The sequence below is a fragment of the Emys orbicularis genome, chromosome 3 (assembly GCF_028017835.1).
Source record: "Emys orbicularis isolate rEmyOrb1 chromosome 3, rEmyOrb1.hap1, whole genome shotgun sequence".
In the NCBI taxonomy this organism is placed as follows: Eukaryota; Metazoa; Chordata; order Testudines; family Emydidae; genus Emys; species Emys orbicularis.
Window position 1 is genome coordinate 168,951,487 of NC_088685.1, and position 26,474 is coordinate 168,977,960.

The window sequence follows — 26,474 nt, forward strand, 5'->3', positions numbered from 1 at the left end:
ACCCTGACCTATACCAGCTGAGGATCTTGTGCAGCATGTTTAGTCTCTTGCTTCCTCACCCTTGGGACTGGGAGCACTCTGGAGACAGCATGCCCAGACCCTTAGGAGGAGAGAGCATTGAATGTTGCTTTACAGCAACCCATCTGGCCAGTCTAAGCAGAGCAATGATCCATCCAGTTCTTCTCAGCAGAAGGACAGTGTCTGTGGTGAGCACATGTAAGAGGGGGAGCTTAGTTCTTTTCCGTTTGACAGCAGAGTTATTGGTGTATAATGCATTTGCCCTGCTCCTCAGAAAGGTTGTGGTACATTGGTCCACCTCTTCATAACCCCTGAATTATGTAGGAGATCCAGGAGAGAGACTTGGAACCTCATTTTTCTGGTACTCTCTGGCCCCTTCCTTCACCTTAATGTTTCTTTCCTGGCTTAGGGACACATCCTGCTCTCTCCTCTGCAAATCCTGACTATCCAAAGGGCAGCAGAAACAACATTGTTCAGCTCCCCCACCAGGATGGAAGAAGCCCTTTCTAGGGACCCTTACCCCTACATGTGGAGCTGTGCTCTGTGGGGAGTACACAAGGGGTGTTGGGGGCTGCTGGATCTGCAGCTATGAAGACACATCAGCCTACCAATTTCTCCATGGAAGGAGGCTGCAGCAGCTGCTGAGGATTCCATCCATCCCTGACCCCTGCAGAGCAGTCTTGCTCACAGGTCATTTACTGGGGCTATATGAAGGGTCCGGGAAATGCACTTGGAGAAATATCTGAGAAAGTTGAGAGGCGTGTTTTGGGTGCTCCTACAGGACCCTCAAAGGTAGATACGGCTTGTATTCCTAATATTGTTCGGGGGCAGGATGTTTTGTAAGTTTGTTTAGCTGCTTGTATAATGTTGCTAAGGTAATGGAACATCCGACTACGGAAAGTACAAAGCATTTGAATCCTCTTGGTTGCTTCAAGAAATGACGGTTGTAGTCCTTTGTTTGCTGGCCTGTCTGACAATTTTTTGGCTCAGCTCCAGTTTGTGGTGCTTAGTTACTGACAAATAACTAAGCGACTCTTCTGGCTTAAAATGGGGTGAAATAAGGGTTGGATCTCTTACTGGCCAGTGATGGATTTTCAGCAATTGGAAATAACCCTCACCTTTTGTCTCACTTCTTCCCGTTCATCCTTTCAGCTCATCTTTTCCTCTTCCATCCCTGCCAGAAAGATGCAATAAAATGTGATGGCATAAATTAAATAAAAATTCTTTCTTTCTCTCTGTTCCTTCACTCAGGAGAGCAGATTTTCTTTTAAGATTTTTGATACTTTCTAGTTCCATGTGAACAGTGTGTTTCATGATATTTTTGCATTTAGGCTTCTGATGTCAGCCTAGACTTGGAGTTCAGAGGTATGTGCCAATGATTAAACAACCACAACAAAATGACCATAATCAAGTTCCCCCACCCCACCCCACCCTGCAATATACAGAAAATGTGAAAATTCAGGTTGTTTCTAATTTCATCTGGACCAGTTTGCTTCTACTTAACTCTTAGGGTCTCGGTATTTATACATCTTCTGAAGACATAATTAGATTGTTTGAAAAACAAAGTGTGAGTGGGACCTCAAAATCAAACAAATGAACACTTCCTTGAGTTTTTGTTCTTTAAAATCCACAGTACTCACTCCACAAACTGTTCAGATTAGAAGTGAATTGCGGGAACATTCTGATCTCAGCAAATCCAGAGTAACTTCTTTGCTTCACTGGTGTAACTGAGATCACAGTTCCAAATACCTCTTACTGCACTGAAATGTGTCCTTCATCTTTGTGGGGTTTATGAAAAGGAGGAGACAGAGAGCAATTTTGCAAACACATTTTCCCACATTTAGAAACCCTCAGCTGCATGCCAGTGTATGGCCACAGCAATATCGTCCCAAATCCATGCACACAAGTCGTGTGTTTGTGAATCAAGCCTAGAGTTTTGTTAATTTAACTAAATAATGGTATCAGAGCAGATTTATTGGCTTCCCACATTAGCTGTGAACCTATTAAGGTACAACTCTGGCCAGACCTTTTTTGGTATATTGTGATTCTGACATATTCAGAAGCTATCCTTTAAAAAGACATTAGTGTGAGTACCATGGGAAAATATACTCCAGGGATGTAGATGAATTGATATGATTTCCTTGATTGTATCTTTTTATTTATGAGGCATAATTTATGAGTACGGAAAAGCAAACTAAAATGAGTGATGACTAACTACAGCCAAAGTAATAAATCAGTAGCAGCGAAAGGAGTGGTGATTTTGATCGAATCTATTGAATTAGCTGTTGCCCTTAGCCATTACAGGTATTGGAAAGACCTTTTAATATCTGCTTATCTCTCTCGGGGGAATGAGATAACTATATCATTATATACCCATAGGAAGCAAATTATTAAATTGTCGGCTTTTTAGAGTTAAACCTGTTTACATCTCTTCTTAATTACTGGTTTAACAGTGCATTATATGAAACGAGCTGCAGTTACATTTTGACATGGTTTTTAATCCCCAAACTGTTTGCAGTTGTGATATTTTCCCCCAAGAATGGATTTAGCATTAGCACAACTATTAATGTTTTAATAGTGTTATGCGATTATTAGTCAAGACATAGAGCAGTGTTGAGAGGATCGAACTTGGCCTAACACATTATCGAATCATTAGAACCCACATGCCTGAAATCCACCCAGCTTTATGAATGTGATCTACTGGCCTTTACTGTGGATGTTAACTAAATGAAAGGGGGGAAGGAGGGTTTTGTAACTAAGGCACTGGACAGGCGCTTGGAAAATCTCTGTTAATTTCCTGTCTCTGAAACAGACAAGTCACTTCATTTCTTTGTGCCTCATCTCCCCAACTGTAACATGAGGATATGGGACTTCCTTTCTCCATCCTCCCTGTCTATCTCATTTAGATTGCAAGCTGGGGGAGGGATCATTTCTTATTGTGTATTTGTACAGCATCTAGCACAATGGGTCTCTGATACTGTTTATGGCCTCTAGGTGATGATAATAATAATAGTGTTTTGTTTTGTGCTTTGTCTGGGGAGAGGCTGATTCATATCTAAAAGTAGCTAGGAACAAAATGACACCCAGTAGTGACAGTCAGTTTACGTCATCAGCTAGAGAGGGTTCCACTGTATCTGACTGTACATAGAAGAGGCAATGATTATCCTGCCTACCATGAGCAATGCCTCCTGGCATTATATTACACCAGAGCACAAAGCAAAATACTATGCAAGTGGGGCCTTTGCCCTAAGCACACCCAGTAACTTAATATTAGTTATAAAATGACTAAGATATTTTTCATAGAGAGCTAATAATTTAGTTTCATGAGTTTTATTCCCAGAATGTATGCGCAGTCGTTAAAATACCCCCATTGCACTCTATTCGCAAAAAGCGGCCAGTGATTTTGCGGGCCTCGATTTTGGGGTACTCAACTTTAGACATCTAAGCAGAAGTGCTGAGCAACCTCGCCTGTACTGAAGTCAATAGGAACCCCTCTGAAAATGAGGTCCCTTCAAAATGTCTAAAGCAGGGCACCCAGAAATGGAGGGATCCCAAATCAGAAGTAATGTCTGAAAACACTGCCCTAAGCAAGGGCCTGATCCAGCTCTCTGTAAAGTCAATGGGAGATTTGGAATTGACTTTAACAGGAGCAGGGTTGGACCCCAAGTCCTTTCACACTGTGGGATCCTTGCAGTGCATGTGAGTGGGGCAGAGTAGAGTTGCTCCTCAGCATGGCTTTTGCATATGGAAGGGGGGCTCCCTGCTGGCACTGGCTATGCCAGTGCAGAGGTGTATTAGTAGTGGACCTGGAGAGGGATTGTTAGATCTGCACTTATGCAGTGATTGGAAACACTTACAAACGAGATATACGGCAGGAGTGGTCATTACTCCAGGAGAAGTGGTCATGGAAGGCTACAGAGGGGACACATTGTAGTCCTGTAGCCTGCCTCCAATAGGGGTGTGATTTTATCCCTTGCACAGTAAAACCAGGTGATGTAGGATTTGAAATTTTCCACCATGCTGAAAAAGTGAGGGATTTTTGGTCGTCACAGAAATGCACAACTGCCATTTGTGCTGTGTGCACGAGTGCTGTTTGCTAAAATGGTGGGCACTGGCTAAAAGTAAATGTTTCCAGACCCTTAGAAATACTCTGTTTATGTCCTTAACTCTTTGGCAATGGTAAATCAATCCCCTCCTTTGCTGACTGCTAAATTAAAGGATGCTTAGCATAAGGAAATTTCTGCTTCAATAACTGGTTTTTTCTAGGTAGCGATTGTCACCAGCCATATGAGCATCCGTGGTTGTAAATATTTTAGTCCATGGAAGTTCTTTAACCTCAATGATGAGAGCAGAGCCTGGGTCATTAAGGCCGCAACACTCAGGCATCAAGATTTGCAAGTCCAGATGTGCCTGAAGATTATGGACTATTAATGTACCTGTTGAATCAAGAGCCATCAATGCTACAGGAACCGTTTAAATAGCAGTGAATGCATGGGACTGCAGAGAATCTGGGGTCTAAATGTCCCCTTGGAGACTAAATATCCCTAATCTCCTAAACTGCATAAATAACCAGATGAAGAACTAGGCTGTGATGTGGCTGAAAACATTAAATGTCCCCCCAGTAATATGAAAGCTGTGAGAATGCCATATGCCCAACTAAAGCCAGGCGGTTCTTGGAGAACAAACTTGTTATATCTTGATGTTTGCATTGCCATCTAGTAGCTTTGCCCAATCTTCAAGCTGTGAGCAAAGAATGGTCTTGTTGGTAAGCCACTGCACTTGCCCTCAGGCAGTCTGGATTCAGTTCCCAGGTCTCTCGGACTCCCTGTCTGACCTTGGGCGAGTGACTAAATCTCTCTGAATTAAGTTTCCTATCTGTAAAGTGGGCATAATGATATTCCCTTACCTTGCAGCAGTGTTTGTGAGGTTAAATTCATCAATGTTGTGAAGCACTCAGATGCTACAGTAATGAGGATCATATAAGTACCTACCTAGAAAGACCTATTAGCTCCCAGCAAGTCCATCTCCCTCTCAGTTCAGAATTGTTCTCACCATTTCCTTAGGGTTCTTCTACAGCCTAATAGATCTCATTGGCAGGAGGTTTTCCCTAAATCTTTCTATTCTCAATTTCATTTTTCAATTCTAGTTATACCCCCATGTGCCACGTTAAATAATCCCTCTGTATCTTTGATATTTACACTTCACAAATATTAATAGACAATTATGGCTGCTCCCCTTGTCTCATAACCAAGCTCTATCTATTTAGCTCTTTTAATCTATCATCTTTCCTAATAATTTTTTCTTTCCTCATAAATCAGTCTCTCTAGCACCAGGAACGTTTTATGTTGCTTTTCTCTGAACTCTTCTAAGTTTGTCAATGCCTTTCTGGTAAGGTGTTGCCCAGAAATGAATACACTATTCCAGGAGTGGGCACATCAGATCTGTATAGAGATGGACTTTTTGCACTATGCTCTGAAATGTGTTGTCTCTACAGAAGCAACCCCAAATTATTTTGGCTGCACTTTGGCCACTTAGTTGCAAGAATGGCTCATGAGTGCCAGTGCAGCTGTGTATAAAATCAAGTGTCCTTGAGACTGCTCTTACTTATGCTAGGGGCTAGACAGGCCCAAGAATAGGGAAAGTGCAAAGATGGCTTGAAACTACCTGTTCCTTCTCTTGTAAATTCCAATGCGAGTGCACAGCACAGCCAAAACAAAACATTGAGCCTTTTGTTTCTAAACCTTGCTAATAGGGTGTGCAGGGACTTAATCACACAAGCCCCTTACCTTTATTTAATATGAGTCCTGGTTTTGCTGAAACAAAAATATCTCTGTTCATTGCAAAAATCCGATATTTATGCAACCTTAAGATTGGAGGCTGATTTCAGGAAACTGAAAAGTGAGCACTGAAACTCTGCAACCCTGTCTCTGAGAGGTCCAGGGAGCTGAGGGGAAGCATAGCCACTGCATCATCCTTGAAAAATGCTACGCACTCCCCCCTGCAAAGGTCCAGCTCTGCTGGTATGTCTAGAGAGGTCCTGCAGGGTCATTTTTGGAAAGGCTAGCACCAACAGCAGTGCTACATGTGTGGAGTCCTTGGGCTCATTACCGTATGCAAGGACTAATTATGCTTGACCTGTCTGCAGGGGTAAAGAGGTTGGCTCCTTGCATCCTTTTCTGTGTCTTGTGCATCCATGCACAGGTGTGGTTTGATCTGGCCTTCTGTTTCTCACAGACACATAGATGACTGTAGGACACTAAATCTCATGGCAGTGTATGCTGTGTCACTTACCCCAATATCAGATGAATCCTCTTCAATACTGGAAGCGGTCTCCTCTTTAATAGACCATTGCCAGACTTGTGTTAGCCTCAGTATGAACAGCAAATCCCCTCTTTTGAACTTTCCTGCGAGTCAGAGTGTTTAAAGGGACTTCCATCTGATCTGTCCAATATACGTATCTACCATCGTTTGGGAGGCATATAGTGTGTGAAGAACATAATAACTCTTTTCACAATACTGCTACTAAATTAACCGGGACTGCACTTCTTCAGATGGTCAGTGTCAGGCGGTCAAGAGCGCTGGTTTCTTTTTTCTGATTCTGTGTCTACTCCAGGGATCTCAAACTCGAATCACCACGAGGGCCACATGAGGACTAGTACATTGGCCCGAGGGTCGCATCACTGACACCTTTTCATATAAAGGTACAAAAGGCCCCACCCCCACTCCACCCCTTCCATGAGGCCCCGCCCCTGCCCCACCTCTTCCCACCCCTTCCCTGCCCCCATTCCAACCCCTTTCCTAAAGTCCCCACCCCAACTCTGCCCCCTTTCCGCCCCTATTCCAACCCCTTCCCCAAATCCCCGCCCCTCCCCCGCCTCTTCTCCGCCTCCTCCCCCGAGCGTGTGGCTCCCCGCTCCTTCCTCCTCCCTCCTGGAAAGCGCTAAGCACCACCAAACAGCTGTTTGGTGGCGGGAAGCGCCTGGAGGTAGGCAGAGGAGCAGGGACGCGGTGCACTCAGGGGAGAGGGAGCAGGGGGGAGGGGAGCTTGGCGGCTGCAGGAAATAACTCCAGGGCAGACGGAGGGGGGCGTAGGGAGCTTGGCGGGCTGCAAGAAATAACCCCGCGGGCTGCGTATTTGAGACCCCTGGTCCACTCTCTTAACTCAGAGCTGCCTCTCCCCTAGGATATGTTAGGTGTGAGTCACTCTTTTTTTAGAGTGTTATTTTGGCAGCTTCTGTAGCCCTTTCATTATTCATTTGCTGAGAAGTCATTTTGCTTGCCCACTGGTGAGGTGCTTTCCTTCTTCTGGTGGTTTACCTCAGCTATGACAGCTATTGGCCTATGTCATAGAATCATGGAAACATAGAGTTGGAATGGACCTCAAGAGGTCATTAGTCAATCTCCCTGCACTGAGGCATAGTTATGTCCAGCCCTTCCCTTTAATTCCCTTTAGGATTTCCTGTACAGATTGAATAACTTTACATATTATTTTATGTTGCTGCAAAGAAATCCATTTTCTTGCTCAAAACTTTAGCTCCTTTGTAAAGACCTGAGTTTTTAAAGTATTGTAGGGACCATTCCTGCATGGGTAGGGAGATGAGCTCAATGATCTAACAAGCTTTTTCCATCCCCATTGTCTATGATTCTGTGATCTTCATCCATGTCTGAAAGCCAAACAGATTTAATTGCCTTCAGTGGGAGTTGTCGGTACTCAGCTTTGCTGAGGAACTGGCCTTGAATTAGGGTGACCAGATGTCCCGATTTTATAGGGACAGTCCTGATATTTGGGGCTTTGTCTTATATAGGCACCTATTACCCCCCACCCCCGTCTGGTCACCCTACCTTGAATTTGGGAAAGTGGGTGTGCTGGGGAGAATCCACGGACATTATTGCAGGTGAGATTTTATCCAAGGCAGGCTTATTGTGCTAGAGCTGAGTCCGCTTTTGCAGCATGTTTCTGCCACTCCTTATGATTAAGGTCTGTAGGACAGTCACATGTAACCCAGGTTTTGCCAGTTCTCGGCTGTGCTGTCAGACTTGGAAGCTGCCATATGACCGTTCTGGGTGATTGCCGCTCACCAGTCTCCAAGAATAGGGGTTTATGGAGGCCCATTTATGAAGAAGAAAACAAACTTGCTTACCTGTGACTGGAATTCTCTAGTTCTCTGAATATATTGCCTCCAGAGAGCTTCTTTCTCTCTGACCCTACTTCAAAGTGCTGTCTGGGCAGATGGCCAGCAAATTGATGAAGAGGTCTGAAATACTCCTGCTGTAGATGCTTTTGGAGCCCCTTCGTGGCTTTCTTGAGACATTGCACCCACTAATGGCTGTACAGATTTTGGCAGGGTTCTGAGTCCACGCACTATGATGTAAGACTTACTGATTATTGAAGCAATATATTAAAAGAGTTAAAGTAACAAGTACCTTATTTTGATGGTTTCCTTCTCTCCATACACCGAAGTCTCCACTTACATTGGTAGTCTAGTGTCATGATCACTTCCCCCACACTCTTACCCTTGTTCTGCTCTTGGCTAGCTTATTTTTTATGGCTTTATACAATATATATAGCAGGTGATGCGTCTGTCTGCAGAGTCTTTTATGAATATTATTGCATGCCCCTTATGTTAACTGCATCACACCTCAGAATGATGCAGTGCAACTTCAAAAGACTTTCTTCTACTTTGTTTGTGTACAAAAGCATACCACATAGCATTATATTAATCAGTGCAACAAGCTGTAATGGTTCATGAATGCCGTGTGATGCATTTTTGAAGGGATCATGACACAGCCTTCAATTTTTAATGGGTGCAATTGACTGCAGGTGCAAATGCTAGCAGTTGGATGTATAACTTTCTGATTTGCATATACACTCAGGCAGGTGTCTAAATATTAGCATTTATGTCTGTAATTAATACTTATATCTCAGAATCTCAAAGTGCTTGCTATCACTAATTATCACAACACTCCCTTAAGGAATGTATTTTTATGTCCATTTACCCTTTTATAGATGGCTAAACTGAGGCCAAGAGAAGTTAAATGATTTGCTCATTAAGGCCTCACAGGCATGTTCCCATAGTTCAGAATAAAACTCTGGAGCATTTCACCCCAAGGTTGGTATTGAGTCAATACAGGTGGATCTCTTGGAACTTCACCCTGCCTAAGAACTTGCCATCCATGAAGAAAAATACTCCTTAAAATAAGCAACTATTGTCAAATCTTTGTAGCAGCAAGGACTTAACCGAGAGAGTGTTTGACCTATTGAAGTAGACTGAAAAGAGTTTGACTTTATGAAAACTTCTCTGCAGAGATCACTGAAAGAAAAATATACTGCACAAACTTTTTGGTATAGGATTTGTAGTAGAGTTTGCTTTAGTAGTAGTATTATGTGCTAGCAAGAGTATGAGAAAGTAACTTTGATTCTTTAACTTTAGTTGACATCTACAGTTTTTGAATCACAACACTTAAGGCCCTTGTATGTTTTTGGTTCTCTCCTGCACCTGACCCCTTTTAAAATGTAAGCTCCCTGAACGTAGGTTTTGTAAATTCAGAAAACTAAAAGTTCTCCAGGGTCTGTTTTTAAAAAAGCAAGATGAGAACTTTAAAAAAAAAAAAACTGTCCAGAGATTACGTGAGAACGTGTTTTACTGTAGTTAGAACTGCTCAACATGAAAGCTTACTAAGGAATACTTATACTAAAAATCACTCAGACAGTCCTCTTGTATTGCCATTTAGATCTATCATTCTGATTGATCACTATGTGGTTGGCTATTATTGAGCCTAATTTAACCCTATACACTCACACATCCATCTATTCTGTCTATTGTACCTGACATTCTACAAATTACTTACTCATGCAAATGATGACCTAAGGCAACCTTTTATGATATTCGTGTTTAATTATACAAATGGTTTTTGATAAATAAGATTATACATCCTTCCATATGTTTATGCACTCCTTGATGAAAGCAAAATTTAATTTTCATGCAGATTTGTTGGAGACTGTGTTTAATAAGTGCTGAGTTTTATGTAGTCTGCAGATCAGTCTGGTTTTGGGAAGCTGACAAAATCAGTAGGCATAGTTCATAGAGACGTGCAGTTTTTAATCAGGCCTAATTCAAGCTGCTGTATTTTGAAACCTTGGAACTGAAACCACTCTCTTTGTGCTAGTATAATAAAGCAAATGTTATTGCAAAAATAAATGAATAAATTTAGAGGTGCTGGCTTACCCATGCTTTTCAATGTGTTTTCTTTATATTATTTTTTGGATTACTGACAGTTTTGCCAAATGATTAATTATATTAATATATTTAATAGAGTGGGGTCCCTTAAAAACTTGCCAATTGCCTTAAATCACTAAGGTCCTGCTCCAGTAGTTGGATCAGTGCAAGGGGAACTTAAATCCCATGCAGAGCCACATTGACTTAATTGGACCTAGTCACAGGCAAAAAGGCATAACCCGCAGGGATACAATAGCAGGATTGGGGCTAGGTCAGTATTTGCAGTTTGCCCTTGGAATTTGCAATAGTGAAGGGAATGCTGCCCTTTCTTACCTTATCTTAGGTAAGATAGATAAGTTTTCTAGAGCCTCCTCTGTGTACAGTATTACATGGCAAACAAAAGTGTCTGTTCTTAAATCAGCCTTGCAGGAACCTCATGAAAATGTACTTGCCCCCCTTAATCATAATGGTGAAAAGCTGGGAATGGGCGACAGGGGATGGATGACTTGGTGATTATTTGTTCTGTTCATTCCCTCTGGGGCACCTGGCATTGGCCACTGTCAGAAGACAGGATATTAGGCTAGATGGACCTTTGGTCTGACCCAGTGTGGCCATTCTTCTGTTCTTAAAAATGTTTTATTCCCCTCTTTAAAAAGAATTGATTTGAACCAGATGGGGGGACTAGAGAAATGTCACAACATTGTCTTAAGTTACAGTGCAGTTTCATCTTGCCACCAGTAAAGCTGTATTAGCCCCAGCAACTCAGCACCTCCCAGGAGTGTTCAGCATCTTGCAGGCTCAAACCCTTCACAAATTCCTCTTTGTTTTGTGTTTTCAAGGTCTGGTCAGTAAACTCCGCGGGCCGGACTCCTAGCAGCTGGGCACGCTGTAGAACAGGCCCGGCCCCTCCTGAAGGCCTCCATGCACCCATGTTCCACACTGTGGCTTCCACATTAGCTGTGGTAAACATCAGCCCCCCTCTTAAGCCAAACGGGATAGTTAGTCTCTACAGGCTGTTCTCGAATAGCACCAGAGGGACCGATGTGGTGGTGAGTGTTTATCAAGCTATTCTATTTGTATTTCCAGTTGAACTCTGGACATTTTTTTAGGATTTTAAGTCTGTTAGCTTCTTTTTTTTTTTTTTTTCTACTTAGCAGTGCTCTCTTCTGGCCGAAGAAGGACTGACGTCTCCACTTAGCTAAATGTTGTGCTTCTAAAAGAATTAACCTTGACGCCAGAGCCTTTATCATTGTGTTATATAGTGAGAAAATGCAGGGGGATCCAATGCAATGTTCCTGGGAGGTTATTGATTACATTGAAATACAAACTTTCCAAAAATCTGTTTGCCCAAAAAGATCAGACAGAAATTACAGCTGGTGACCAAACAGCTGCTCCCTTTGGACATTACTGTGTTTTGATTTATGGATTTTAAGGCCAGGGTGGTTGCCCTGAAACGCTTTCCAGTTGGCACAGGGATAATATTGTGTAGTAGCATACAAAGTACTGGAAACACCAAGGAATATTGCAAACAGTGCGGTAATGTTATCTGGTTATCCAATGCAAAACTGAAAAGTTTATAATAACGACCACTGTAAATGCATCTGAAAGCACTGATAAACTCTACATTGTTATTTTATAGCATTTAAGACTGTTTCAGTCCCCCAGTAGCTCAGTAAGTCCTACAACAGAATGTTACAAGAACTGGTAGAAAGACAGCAAGAGGCTTTCAGTGTGTCTCACAATTAACATGTGACAAAGGTGTGCATATGTCATGTCTCTAGCATGCAATAGGAGCCCCTTCCGTGACCATCCCCATCCCAGCTCCAGGGGCATCTGGAAAAGGTACAGCATATAGGGTGTCTAAGGATTCTCTTCTTCATCTGCTCCTTTCAGCCCTACGGTAACTTCCCCTCTGCATAGCCCCCCCACAAAGATTAAGTGCTGTGTAGTGTCTTTTGTGGTCTGTTAGATTCCACATAGAAAATAGAAATATCATTGCGGGGGGAAATCATGCACCCAGTTGTTAATTGTCATCATTGTTCTTATTTAAGCAGTTTTGGGAGTGTAATGATGTTGTTTAAAGTAGTAGCTTTTAGGTTTTAAAAATTCCATGTTCCTTTGCTTAAAAAGTATAAAAAGCACTAGAAGGCCTAGGGCCTTGAGGAGCTGAAAACATCCAATGACCATCTGACATGAGTCGTTTCTTTCTTTTGGTCTGAGCTGGTAACACCATCCATAGTGTCTCAGTTCTTTGCTGTACCCAGGTTGGGTCTGAAGTTTAATCTCAGTAAGTCAACTGTTTAGGCAACAGCTAGAGAGTTTGGAGTCCGCGTATGTGGGACCAGACAGGCAATCTGCTAAACAGGGGGGCCTGGCTCTAAAGGAGATGTAAGGAGCCACGTGTGGCATGGAAATAATTGAAAAGGACAATGTAAATGGCAGATCCAGCCCCACCCTCTGGCCATGGAAGGCCCAAACATGGTGGGCTCTGGGTGGTTCTGAGGCTCAAGCTGGGTGGTGGACAGGACCAGAGGAGCCCATGGAGGGTTCTGGACCTCTTCCCTCTCCTGTGTGCTTCAGAGCTGTGCTCCATGGGGTCTTCTTGTTCCTTAGCATGCAAAGGCCCTTGGACTAAGGGGAAGAGTAGATTTTCACTTTGCAATCTAATGCCCATTCCCCCATACACAAAAAGAGACTCATCAGACGAGGGGATCACTGCAGGTTTCAGTGAGTTTGTGGAGCATCTCTGTTTCTTCTCTGAGGCCTGTTACAAGGCAGCATCCAACCAATAGCCAGACAACCAGGTAACTTCGCTAAGTCAGGAAATCTGCATTGTTTAGCTGGACTTGAAAACAAAAAAGAGCAGTGACCACAGACCTTGGGCCAGGGTAAAAGGTTGTGAAGAGTACCTGGAGCCATACTGCACAAACCAAGGCAAAATGCCACACAAGTCTGAGTAAAGTAAGGCTGATATTATCAGCTCTCAAGTGCTGTGCAATTCAGTGGCAAATGGGAACCTCCATGCTTCACACACCCCATTTCTTGTGCTCAACTTCCTCCATGCCTTTGTGTCTATGTCACCATCTGTCAAGGCTTAACTCTGTTCACCTTTTATAGTAGTATGTGCCCATTCTCCAACTACCCCAGTCTAATCTGGCATGGAAGTGGCTGGGAACACCGTCTTCCTTGCTCATCATTCCTGTCTGTGAGCGTGAGCCATCTGCTGTTTGCTGATTGCATGGCCTGTCCTTATCCCTCTTACGATGATCAGCTGGATCCATATCTACTTCAGCCTGCATGTTCTTGTCTTTCTCTTCTCATCCCCTCAGACCTGCTGTGTGGCTGCTGTGCCTGCAGGGATGCCTTGCTTCTCCATCACTGAGTGGAAGGCATTATCAAACTCTGACTTTGTGTGCTTTCAGTCTTGTCTTGATGCTCTGTTTCCTTGCTGTCCACCCTGGGACTCTGTGGCCTGTGCCATTTGCCTTGCTTAATCACCCAGCAGGTGGTTACTGTGTTTGAAATTGCTTTTTTCTACATGCTGTTTGATTTCTTTGGATCTGGAAACCATACCCACAAATGACCGCAGTGAATTGGAGAAATAGCAGCTCCAGGAAGCAGCATGGTTTGCTTTTTCCTTAGTTATTTGCTGCCATTACTTTCCACACAGTTCCTATCCACACACATTTCTTTGTGCTATTTAATTCAGTTTCTCTTTAAAGGTTGATGGATTCAGTTTTGCTGAGAGGGTTTCCTATGGGCTGAAATAGAGGACATGTCCCTTCTGTGCCACTTGTGCAGGATATTAGGGTCACTGAGTCTGTGTATGCAAAGGTCTCCTGGACATTCATAGAATCACAGAAGATTAGAATTGGAAGAGACCTCAGGAGGTCATCTATTCCAGCCCCCTGCTCAAAGCCGGACCAACCCCAACTAAATCATCCCAGTCAGGGCTTTGTCAAGCTGGGCCTTAAAAACCTCTAAGGATAGAGATTCCACCACCTCCCTAGGTAACCCATTCCAGTGCTTCACCACCCTCCTAGTGAAATAGTGTTTCCTAATATCCAACCTAGACCTCCCCTACTGCAACTTGAGACCATTGCTCCTCATTCTGTCATCTGCCTGTCATCCTTTGACAATGCCCACCAACTTTTCAGGGCCAGCAGTGTGATCCTTATAACGCTGCACGTAGGGATGTAGAGGCGTTTGTGCATAGCTGCTTCACGAGTGCAGTCCATCACAGGACTTAAACAATGGGGAAGGCCCTGTAAAGACCCACTGCACTGGGTGAATTTCACCCTGTCTGACTAGATAATGAAAGATAAGGTCAAATCCCTGGACACACCAAGTCAACGATCCTACCACTTAAAACATTTAACGAATCCGACTTAGCATTTACAGTGTCCTGTGCTGTGTAAAGTTCTCTCTTGCCTTTTACAGTTGTCTGAAGGGACTGCCACCCAGCAAACAATACATGGACTTAAACCTTTCACCACCTACTCTGTTGGCGTAGAGGCCTGCACATGTTTCAACTGTTGCACCAAAGGACCAGTCGCCCAACTAACCACTCAACCAGCACCACCCTCTCAACAGCCCCCTCCACATATACATACCATAACCTCAAGAACAGCTTTTTTCCAGTGGAATGAACCTCGGTCACCGAATGGCATTGTGGAAAGGTAAGATTCACAATCTGATTTAGATTTTCAAAGCCAGCTAAGAGATTTAGACACACAATTTCCATTTAGATCATTGGGAGTTGTGTGGCTAAGTCCTCTAGTCATTTTAGATAATCTCATGCCCTGTTTTTAGTATGCTTTTATATATTTGTAAATTATGATGATGATCTCCAAATTGGTGTACATTCCACGCAGAAGAAATCCTCCCAACAGGTGCTTGCCCTCCTTGGGCATCTTCTCTCAAGCAAAACATTGTACAGGCAGAGGAACCTTGCAGTGTGTCCTAAATGTTAATAAACTTGGATTTTGCTGGAGCAATAAGGGAAGTGAATTCCGGAGTCAGGGTCCTCAATGGAAAACTTCCTATCTCTGCCACTCACATAGAGAGACTGTTAGCAAAAGCCATAGAAATCAACTGTTGTGAGGCGGGGGGGAGGGGGGGTAGGAGAAAAAGCAGTGCTCTCTGGACTAGACAGGACCAAAGCACAGAATGTTTTATAAATCAAAGTCAACACCTTCATTTGCACCTTGAAGCCAATCAGTTGCCAGTGCAGTCTATGGAGAGCGAGTGTAAATTTTTCCATGCAGCAAGCCCACTCAATAAGGGCCCGTTCCTATCCCATTTGAGTCATTAGGAGTTTTTCCACTGAGTTCACCGAGTAGAGGGTCAAGCCCTAAGCAGGCAGCAGCACTTGATGCTTCTGAGTGGTTTTCATTGGTAGCCTCAGACTAAGTGAATTGTACTATTCTAAATTAATCTGTATTTTACAGCAGCATGAGTGTACTCACACCAGAAACCGGATGATTCTATTGTGTATTTTGGATAGAAATGGCAGGTTCATGTACAATATCCTGTCTTGCCCCACTCCCCAAGTGCCCTGCAGCAAGCTTAATCAACAGAACCAGTGAAAAATCATCTTTAACCATCAATGAAATATGAATTAACGAGAAGCAAAAAACTGCTGCCATTCTGCCAGCGGAAAACCTACTTAGACCAAAATTAAATGTAAAGCTGTTCATGTGGCTCTTCCACCAGCACCCACTTCCTCAAATCCCCTGTGCCTAGGGTGACCAGACAGCAAGTGTGAAAAATCGGGACGGGGGGTAATAGGAGCCTATATAAGAAAAAGACCCAAAAATTGGGACATCTGGTCACCCTACCTGTGCCTAGGTATGGATTCACCTATGGGCTGTCCTGTTGAGTCCTTCCACAAAATGTCCAGTTTTCAGGACAATGTTGTGTACTGTACTGAAGTTCAGTTCTTAAGCAGTTACTGGAACTAGCAACATGCTCCTAAAACGGTCACCTGTTCCTGCTCAGAGTGGGACAGCATATTCCCTCATCTTCAGCATGCCATGAATCCAAACCCAAGATGGCAGCTGCATGGTATGTGTGTGACAGAAAGTTTTTAAGTAATGACATTGCACGTTTATATTCTCCCAGAATGGACTTGAAATGCAGCCCTGCTAAGGCATAGCAGGGATTAATGTCTCGGCCTGATTTTCACCAGGATCTTAATAAGGCAAGCGCAATTGTGCAACAACAAATAGTTGCACTTGCTGTTTTGCACCAGCAATAAGTTGAGAGAGTAACTGGCATCACAGATATAGATATCTTATAAATACTAAAGATAGGTAGCTAGATTTAACTACTTAATTTGCAGGCGCAAGCAGTTAGATGTGAGAACATCCACAGTTTCGTTGTAGGCACAATATTGTAGGTGTCGAACTACAAGCATAATTGTTTGTGGGCATGGGATTAGAGGTCATCACCCTAAAATCAGGACCAAAGCATTAGAGATTGAATGGGATTTAGAGTGCCCAAAAGCAATGAAGCTGACGTCCATCCTATTAACTAGTAACCAGATATCTAGCAGCCAGAGTGAAACAGTGCTCACTGATCGTTTGTTTGTTCCTCTTATAAGACTTTCATCAAAATGTCAATCTTTTTCTCTAGCTATGAACTCCACATGTACACTGCTTGCCCTCCACATTTACAAATACAGGCAAAGACCTGTAACCCTGGACCAATTGAAGTGAAGTATACAGGTAAAGATCAGAATTCCAATGTGAGTGATCTTCAGCCTTACACAGTCTACAACATGAGAGTGGTGTCTTACAATTCTGTAGGCAGCAGTGCTTCCGAATGGACCAGCTTTACTACCAAGAAGGAGTGTGAGTATACAGTGACCACACAGAGCAATTCATGAGTCTGAAATACCCATCTTTCTAATCTGTGGAACTGTATAGCTCCAGGAAAAAACATGTGGATCATTTAGTCTGTTCCCATCCATTTCACGGAACTAACTACATCATTCCCACTAGCATCCTTCCAAAACTGTTCTTAACATCCCCAGTAATTATGTCTCAGCCACCCACTTCTGGGAAGTCTAATCCACTGTTTGATTGCTCTTACTGGTCAGACCAGCTTTCCTGGCATCTAGCCTAACTTTTTCTTTTCTTAGTTTAAGCTCCTTGTCCTTCCATTATGAATTCTGTTCAGTGGGAAGTATTAAGTATGTCATATTTTTCATTAATGCATCCTAACAAGGCAACAGTTTAATAAAAAGAAATATGCCCAGTAAAGTGGTAGGCAGGGTGTAATAATGATTGGAGCAAACAAAATAAAGCGGGGGCAGAAATTTTAGAAGAGGGCTGTGTGGGTTTGGGGGGGGCTGATCCTGCAGGCTTTGTGCAGGCAAAACTTCCACTGAAGTTCACAGGATTTTGCCTGCAGTAGTGCTTTCAGAATTGGACCATTCATGAGGTCTAGCATCTTTAAAAATGACATGAAGAATTCCTTATTATTAAGCATTCATATACAGTGCTTTAGGCATTCTTGGAGATTTACGTAGCAATTTAATACATAGGCATTGTGCTTACAGTCTAGGTTAATCTACGCTGAATTTGTAGTAGTTTAACATCTTCCTAAAAATGGGAGGGAGGGTGTTGTTTGGGGTTTTGGGTTGGTGGTTTGTTTGCTTTTTTGTAAGTATAGGATCATATCCAGAATATTCACATAAGGAATACGATGGGTATTTTGTCTTGGCAATCTGTACGCTGTAACCTGGCAGAGTAAATTTCCTTGGCATACTCTGGCTCAAAAACTTAAAATCCTGTTTACATCAATAGTAACTCAGTAGTCAATTATTAAAACCTAATCCAATAAATCATGAAACTTCTATACAATCCCACTAATGTGTTGCAATAAAGTTCAAGGAACTTCACAGTTTTCCTTATGCTGCACACTACAGCCATTCTGAACTCCACTGTGACACTGGAGATTGAATTTACATTCTCTTCCTCCAGAAGCATAGGTTTCTGCCACTTGAGCTAAAGGAGAATCTCCCTTAGCTCTCAGCAGTACAGAGCCTATGATATTCAACTGAACAGTACTGATTTGATCTAGTAGAGAGCAGTGCTATGCATTAGTAAGTTAATTACAATATTGATGTATTCCTTCCACATCAACCTCTCCAAGCCACTAAAATCTTTGCATTCACTGTGGTTCATTGTGTCTCCTTCATTAGGAAGACCTAAAACATTTCATTAAAAAAGGAGGCAATGGTTTATTGGCATTCTTTGTTGTAAGTACAGTGCCAAAAGCATAACAAATTAACATGTCTGCATTACGTATGTGAAGTTGCTTTCATCGAAGACAATATTTGGGAACCGGGACTTGATGATATACTAATGTACTGCACTACTGATTGATTAGTCAGGGCAGTGAATTATTGTACTTGAATTGCTGTTTGTAAGGCTTTTTAACTATCTCTGAAAATAAACTAATGGTTCAAGAAAAAGCTTTAAAAATGAATGGATGCCAAAAGGACATAATTCACTCTCAAAGCAGTTTGGTTTGGAGAACAAATATATTAACTTCAGCTAGTGCTTTGGGCTTAGTTGCAATAAATATTGATTTGATATGAAAAATAGCCTCCAATTATAGTTAATAGTAATAAAGATACTTTACCTGTTAAATGAGAGGAAAAATGCAACAAAACAGGAGCCAATTATATTACCATCCAGGAGACACTAACCAGTGGTGTCTCCATGGATAGGAACCTTGTGTGCCAGTCAGTGCTTAAAGTACACCTGGCTGAAAGGCGTCCTAGATCCAACAAATAAAATTCCAATAGCTCCAGCCAGGTCGCTGAAGGGTGCTCATTTCAGTCCTGCCTGGGGTGAAAACCCCTTAGGATTGGATACTTGCCTGCATGGGCGGCGAGTTATATGGACCCATGGTGCGCACGCTCCAGCAATATTCAGGGCCTGGGGGCCCAGCTCCACCAATGTTCTGGGCCGGGTCTCTCCCCCAGCCCTGCCTGCCCCCCCGGAGCGTCCCTGCCTGCACCCTGGGCAGCAGGCGGTTGCCCTGCCACTCCGCGCTGCGCTCCCTCGCCGGCCGGGAGGAGGGGCATACGTGATGGCAGCCCCACCCAGAACCCACCTCAGGGGAAGTGAGGGGGCTTCCTGGACCTGAGAGGGGCCCTAGGAGCACATGCAGTGACAGTCATGCAGGGAAAGTGTGTTGCCAGGGTGGGGGGCGGTAGGGAAAGGGGAGCACCTATCACAGAGTTCGCTGCTGCCGGCGGGGAGAGGACTGTGGAGTCCTCCTCTCTGGCCCCAGCCCCGGGGGCAGCCTACCTGCACCCCAAACTCCTCATCCCCAGCCCCCACCCCAGAGCCTGCACTCCCAGCCAGAGCCCTCTGTCCCAGCTCTGAGCCCCCTCTTGCACCATGAACCCCACATCCCCAGCCTTCACCCCCACACCCCAACCCTCTGCCCTAGCCCTGAGCCCCCTCCCACACCCCAAACCCCCTCATGGAGGGGGACTTGGACCCGTTCTGGTCACCACCAAAAATTATACAAACCTGCCACCCCTGCTTGCCTGCCTCCCTAGGATGTAAGCAGCCAATCAGAGCAGTTGCAGACCCAGGCAGAGCTCTCTCACCCTCCTCTCTGTGGAAGAAAGAGGTGGGAGCAGAAAGAGCCCAGCAGCAGCTCCTCCCCACTCTGTCTGGGGGAAAGGATGATGTGCCCCAGGAGGAGCAGAGGTGAAACACTGGGAGCAAAAATTATATTGGGGGGGAGCCAGGGCACAGCCAGTGTTTTCATTTCTGTAGAAGATGACAGGCCATCCCACTCCCTCCCACCCTGCAACACATTTTTTTCATACCACTTTAAGCCCTGGTGCCAGTCTTGTTATTTAACAGAACATGGTCTTGGCCTGTTACACGGTGTAACCCTATTAACTCCAGTAGAGTTTTACCAGTGCAGCTGATAGAATATAACTCATTCCTTGTGTTGAATTTTTTATGTCTTGATCCTTAATTTTTGGAAGCCATTTTATTATTATGTATTACAATGGTGCCTGTACCCCCGAATCTAGCCCATTATACGAGGCATTGTATTACAATGGTGCCTGTACCCCCGAATCTAGCCCATTATAAAAGACACTCCCTGCTCCAAGGAGCTTACGCTTGAATTTTACTAATTTTCCTTGTGGGTTTCACTTAGGATGTAGATACAATATATTTCAGTGTGATAATGCAAGTGCAGTCTCCTTGTTTTTTTTCCATACGGGGGTATGTATGTGAGAAAGCCTGTTACACTACTTATTTGATGCATTTATTTTGTGCAACCCAGTGAGATGCCTACAATTTATAAATGAGCTGTTTCCTTTTTTTTCCCCCCCAGTACCTCAGTACAAAGCTCCATTTTCTGTTGTCAGCAATTTATCCATGATCTACCTAGACTGGAGTCACACTTTCCTACTGAACGGACAGCTGAAGGAGTATGTGTTAACTGAGGGAGCCCACCGTGTCTATAGTGGCTTTGACATCATGCTGTATTTACCAAGGACATCTGACAAAAGTCAGTTTCAGTTTCCCATTTCTATAGCTTAAGGACTGTGTTTATCTAGTTTTATTACATGTTAAATTTTACAAAGTCGGCCAGCCAATGCTCATCAGTGGAATGTCTCTTTAGACTTCTAGTTTCCTTGAAAAGCTGATGGTGTATGCTTAGTAAGGTACTCTTTATCCTGATGATTGAATGCAGTTTTCCATCAAAACCATTTTAGTACCTACTGTGTTTTATAGGAACAGTGGTTATTTGAGGTACAGGGGCGGGTGAGGGGAATTGATTATGTTTCTGGAATAAATTCTACCAATTCCATGGGATGGGTGGGGATGGCCAGGAAACACTGTGAGGCTGCCCTCCTGGAGTTTACTACAGATCTTCCTCTCAAAAGGAGGAGTGGACAAAGATATGATGTGCTCTCTACCCCCACCATGACCCTTTCAGGGCTCGATTCTGTAAGGTGCTGAGCACATTAGCCCAATCCGACACATGCTTAACATTAAGCACATCAGTAGTCTTGCTGAAGTCAATGGGACTGTTCACATGCTTAGAGTTAACCACATGCTTATGTATTTTGCTGGATTGGGCTAGCGTGCTCAACACCTTGCAGGACTGAGCCCTGGATGAATCACGGAAGCGGGTAGAAGGCATATCCTCCCAGCCTTGCGGATATTTGGGATCCACAGGGAAGAGAGCCCTTATACCATAGAAGGTCATCACATCCACATTGCATCTGTACCTGCTCCTTTCGTTGGCTGCATGGATTCTACTGGAACTATGCTGCTTTTGATAAAGTGCCATAGGCCTGAGAAAATCTTCCTGATTAAGATGCTTTATATTGTGATGATGCTCAAAGTGCTTTCCAAGGAAGTATAGTCACCGCCAATCTAAATCGATGCTTAAGCTACAGAAATCATTCCCAATAACACAATTTGGTGGGGCAAGGGGCTACTGTGCTGGGCAATGTGTGCAGAAAGTATGGCAGCAGCTGGACAAAACTTCGTCCAGCACAGTAGTCCCTTGCCCCACCAACTTTGTCCAGCTGTCTTTTGACAAGTTTTAGTATGACCTTCTCTAATGTATTTGCTTGCTAGCTGCGCATGTGGGCACAGTTCATCTCACCTTGTGACTTGATAAAGACCACTGCCATTTTCAAATGCTCCTAATGTAATCAAACAATTCCTCAAACCAAGCAAAATCACTAGCCCGTGAGGAAATTATGGCTCAGCTAGATTTCAGCTTTCAAACTTCAACCTTTTTTGCTATAACCCCTATTCAAAACGTTTATTTATTTAATGATGGGAAGGGTTTGTTTGGGGGTTTTGTATCTTCCCATTATAATAAACAGGGCTGAGGGTTTTTCTCGAAGTTTCTTTAAAAATTGACTGTCAGATTTGGAAAGTTATGAGCATGCGATAATGGGGGGTTATAGGGGAATATAACAATAACTACTAACAATACCACTGTAATATACAGTTTAATATCTGAATATTAGTGGATAATCAGGCTTCAGTACTATATTAGGATCCACTAGTGTTGACTGTTGTGCCTGTGGGGAGTCCCATTCTGATTATGCCTGAATGCAGCAGTGCACATTAGCAGATCTTGTTGGAGGATCAGGGCCAAAGCATTTTGATAGTCCCATTTGAGATTCGTAACTCTGTATTTTGCCTTTTTTATTCAGCCTTTTTCTTTCAAGTAACCTGTACCACCGATGAAGGGAGTGCCATCACACCAGTGATCAAATACAGCACTGCTACTGGACTTGGTAAACACGTAGAGACGTTACCTAGCTCCTACTAATGTGTGAATTTGTGTTGAGCAATTAGGTGTAACACATACTGGATCAGATCAGATTTGGAAATAGAAGTTATTGATCTGGCCCAAATTGTTTCTTGAAGCATTAAGGTATGTGTCTAATGTGTCTTTATCGCCAGCTGAATTCATTCAGGAAGTTTCTCTTTATTGAAGCAGGTGCTGTGTTGGAGTTTTTTTAAACTAATGAGAATTTCACACACAGTTCTTTCCCTCCCACCAAAAAATCAAACAAATGCAAAACCTGCTAACAATGTACATCAGCACGACGATAGGGATGGTATCTTACTGCCTGTGTTAAAGCTGAAATACAAAGCAAATCAAAACCCTTTGGGCCCTTTAGAATTTAAAGGAACAGCTTCATGGTTTTTTGTAAATGCTACATGCTTTGGCGGTGAGTTTCTTTTTGTTAAACCTTAGAAAGATCAAGTCCTGACCCCTCTCTTGGTTGCAGGTCTCTTTGGAGGACTGGAATGGGGTGGTGACATCACAATAGTTCTATAATTAGAAAGACCAAAAAAGAATTTGAAGAACAGCTAGCCGAAGACTCCAAAAGTAATAGCAAAAAAATTTTTTTAATACATCAGAAGCAGAAAGCCTGCTAAACAACCAGTGGGGCCACTAGATGATCGAGAAGCTAAAGGAGCACTCAAAGACGATAAGGCCATTGCAGAGAAACTAAATGAATTCTTTGCATCGGTCTTCACTGTTGAGGATGTGAGCGAGATTTCCAAACCTGAGCCATTTTTTTGGATGATAGATCTGAGGAACTGTCCCAAATTGAGGTGTCATTAGAGGTGGTTTTGGAACAAATTGATAAACTAAACAGTAATAAGTCTCCAGGATCTGATGGTATTCACCCAAGAGTTCTGAAGGAACTCAAATGTGAAATTGCAGGACTACTAACTGTCATCTGTGGCCTATCATTTAAATCAGCTTCTGTACCAAATGACTGGAGGGTAGCTAATGTGACGCCAATTTTTAAAAAGGGCTCCAGAGCTGTGACCCTGGCAACTACAGGCCAGTAAGCCTCACTTCAGTACCAGGCAAATTGGTTGAAACTATCGTAAAGAACAAAATTGTCAGACACATAGATGAACATAATTTGTTGGGAAATAGTCAACATGTTTTTTGTAAAGGGAAATCATGCCTCACCAATCTACTAGAATTCTTTGAGGAGGTCAACAAGCATGCGGACAAAGGAGATCCCGTGAATATAGTGTATTTAGATTTTCAGAAAGTCTTTGACAAGATCCCGCATCAAAGGCTCTTAAGCAAAATAAGCAGTCGTGGGATAAGAGGGAAGGTTCTCTCATGGATTGGTAACTGGTTAAAAGATAGGAAACAAAGGGTAGGAATAACTGGTCAGTTTTCAGAATGGAGAGAGGTAAATAGTGGTGTCCCTCTGGGATCTGTACTGGGCCCAGTCCTATTTAACATATTCATAAACGATCTGGAAAAAGGGGTAAACAGTGAGGTGGCACAATTTGCAGATGATACAAAACTACTCAAGATAGTTAAGTCCCAGGCAGACTGCGAAGAGCTACAAAAGGATCTCACAAAACTGGGTGACTGGGCAACAAAATAGCAGATGAAATTCAATGTTGATAAATGCAAAGTAATGCACATTGGAAACCATAATCCTAACTATACATATACAATGATGGGGTCTAAATTAGCTGTTACCACTCAAGAAAGAGATCTTGGAGTCATTGTGGATAGGTCTCTGAAATCATCCACTCAGTGTGCCACGGCAGTCAAAAAAGCGAACAGAATGTTGGGAACCATCAGGAAAGGGATAGATACTAAGACCGAAAATATCATATAAACCCATGGTTTCCCCACACCTTGACTACACGTGCAGATGTGATCACCCCATCTCAAAAAAGATATATTGGAATTAGAAAAGGTTCAGAAAAGGGCAACAAAAATGATTAGGGGTATAGAACGGCTTCTGTATGAGGAGAGATTAATAAGACTGGGACTTTTCAGCTTGGAAAAGAGGCGACTAAGGGGGGGGATATGATAGAGGTCTATAAAATCATAAGTGGTATAGAGAAAGTACATAAGGAAGTGTTATTTACTCCTTCTCATAATACAAGAACAAGGGGCCACCAAATGAAATTAATAGGTAGCAGTTTTAAAACAAACACAAGAAAATATTTTTTCACGCAATGCACTATCAACCTCTGGAACTCCTTGCCAGAGGGTGTTGTGAAGGCCAATATTATGACGGGGTTCAAAAGGGAGCTAGATAGATTCATGGAAGGTATGTCCATCAATGACTATTAGCCAGGATGGGCAGGAATGGTGTCCCTAGCCTCTGTTTGCCAGAAGCTGGGATTGGATAACAGGGCATGGATCACTTGATGATAACCTGTCTGTTCATTCCCATTGGGGCACCTGCCATTGGCCACTGTCAGAGGACAGGATACTGGGCTTGATGGACCTTTGGTCTGACCCAGTATGGCCTTATGTTCTTATGTAATAAATAGGCTGAAACTTGAGCTTTCCAGGCTTCAGCTGAGGAAGAGGGATGTTGACACAGGGCCTGATCTTGTTGAAATCAATGGAAGTTTTGTCTTTCACTCTGAGGAGAGCAGGGTCAGGGCCCTGGCCTGCCCAAAGAGCATCCAAATACAGAGGTTTTGCTGCTGTTAGATACCTAGGAACATAGGTATAGACCTAATTTAGGCCTGTCTCCAGCGGTGGCCAACGACAGAGGAAGATGTAAGAACCCGACAGTAGGCAGAGGTGGAGTAATCTGTCCCCCCATTTTAGGTCTCATCCTGATCTCTGACAGAGATTGGCTTAAAACCTGAAATACAAAGTTTTAATATTCCTTTAAAAACCTTTTTAGCAATAAGCATTATAACTCTTTATGTTCTTGATATCTATATAAATGTCCACTCCCTTTTTGAATCTTATGTTCTTAACCTCAACAACATCCTGTGGCAGTGGGTTCCACAGCCTAATTGTGCATCATGTGAAAAGTATTTCCTTTTTTCAGTTTGGAATTTCCCACTGTTGAATTTCATTGGATGTCCCCTTTGTTGTGTGGCAGGGAGAACAGTAGCTCCCCGTTTTCCTTCTCTAGACCGTTCATTAGTTTATATACTTGTATCATGTCCCCACGTATTCATTTCCTTTGTAAGGTAAACAATCCCTATCGTTTCAGCCTTTCTTTCTGTGAGAATTTTTCCATGTACCTAATCACTCGTCACCTTTCTCTGAACCCCCTCCCCCAATTGTGCAATATCCTAGTACTGCACACAGCACTTCAGATGAGGCTGTAGTATGGATTTGTATAAAGGCATTATACTTCCCATATTATTCTTCATCCCTTTCCTTATGCAGCCAAACATCTTTTCTTTTTTGACCACTAGTTATATCTCAGACATATCATCCACGAGACAGATCAGATTAAAGCAAATCACCACAGCAGGTTTCTAAGAAGAGACAATGGAAATTCCTGGAAGCAGAGCCCTGGCAGATGTAAACAATTAAATTGCCATGGGTACCCGTTGTTGGCCCATAGCTAAGATCCCTTTCCACAAGTGCTGATGTTAGTTTTCTCTGAGAGCCACATCCAAGTTAGTATTAAGCCATCAGTGTGGGCCAGTCTCAATATGCAGGTGTGGAGGAGCAGTGGATTAATTTTTAATCTACTAGAAGAGTGGAGGAGATTGTCAGATTGCATTAAAACCTTGCTTCCTGAACCAGAAATGGGGTATAAGATAATCACAGTGTGAAAACCCCTTAAATGTCTTTGAACCAAAGCTGAAATAGGACTTTAGAGCCAAATATATTTTGTTTTGTTAGACACAATGTTGACACCGAATTTCATTTACTTGGCCAGATCTCCTTCATGTTGAGGGG

At 43.1% G+C, this 26,474-nt stretch overlaps 1 protein-coding gene across 1 annotated transcript in view; it reads left to right on the plus strand.

Annotated features, from left to right (window-relative positions):
• The window catches only part of USH2A (usherin), a 578,278-nt gene that overhangs the window by 545,625 nt on the left and 6,179 nt on the right, over positions 1–26,474 (plus strand). Inside the window, exons 64-68 of the mRNA XM_065401740.1 lie at positions 11,075–11,284; positions 14,676–14,914; positions 16,872–17,089; positions 20,616–20,792; positions 22,465–22,548. Of these exons, the coding sequence (XP_065257812.1) occupies positions 11,075–11,284; positions 14,676–14,914; positions 16,872–17,089; positions 20,616–20,792; positions 22,465–22,548 (928 nt within the window). The remainder of the gene's footprint in view (positions 1–11,074; positions 11,285–14,675; positions 14,915–16,871; positions 17,090–20,615; positions 20,793–22,464; positions 22,549–26,474) is intronic.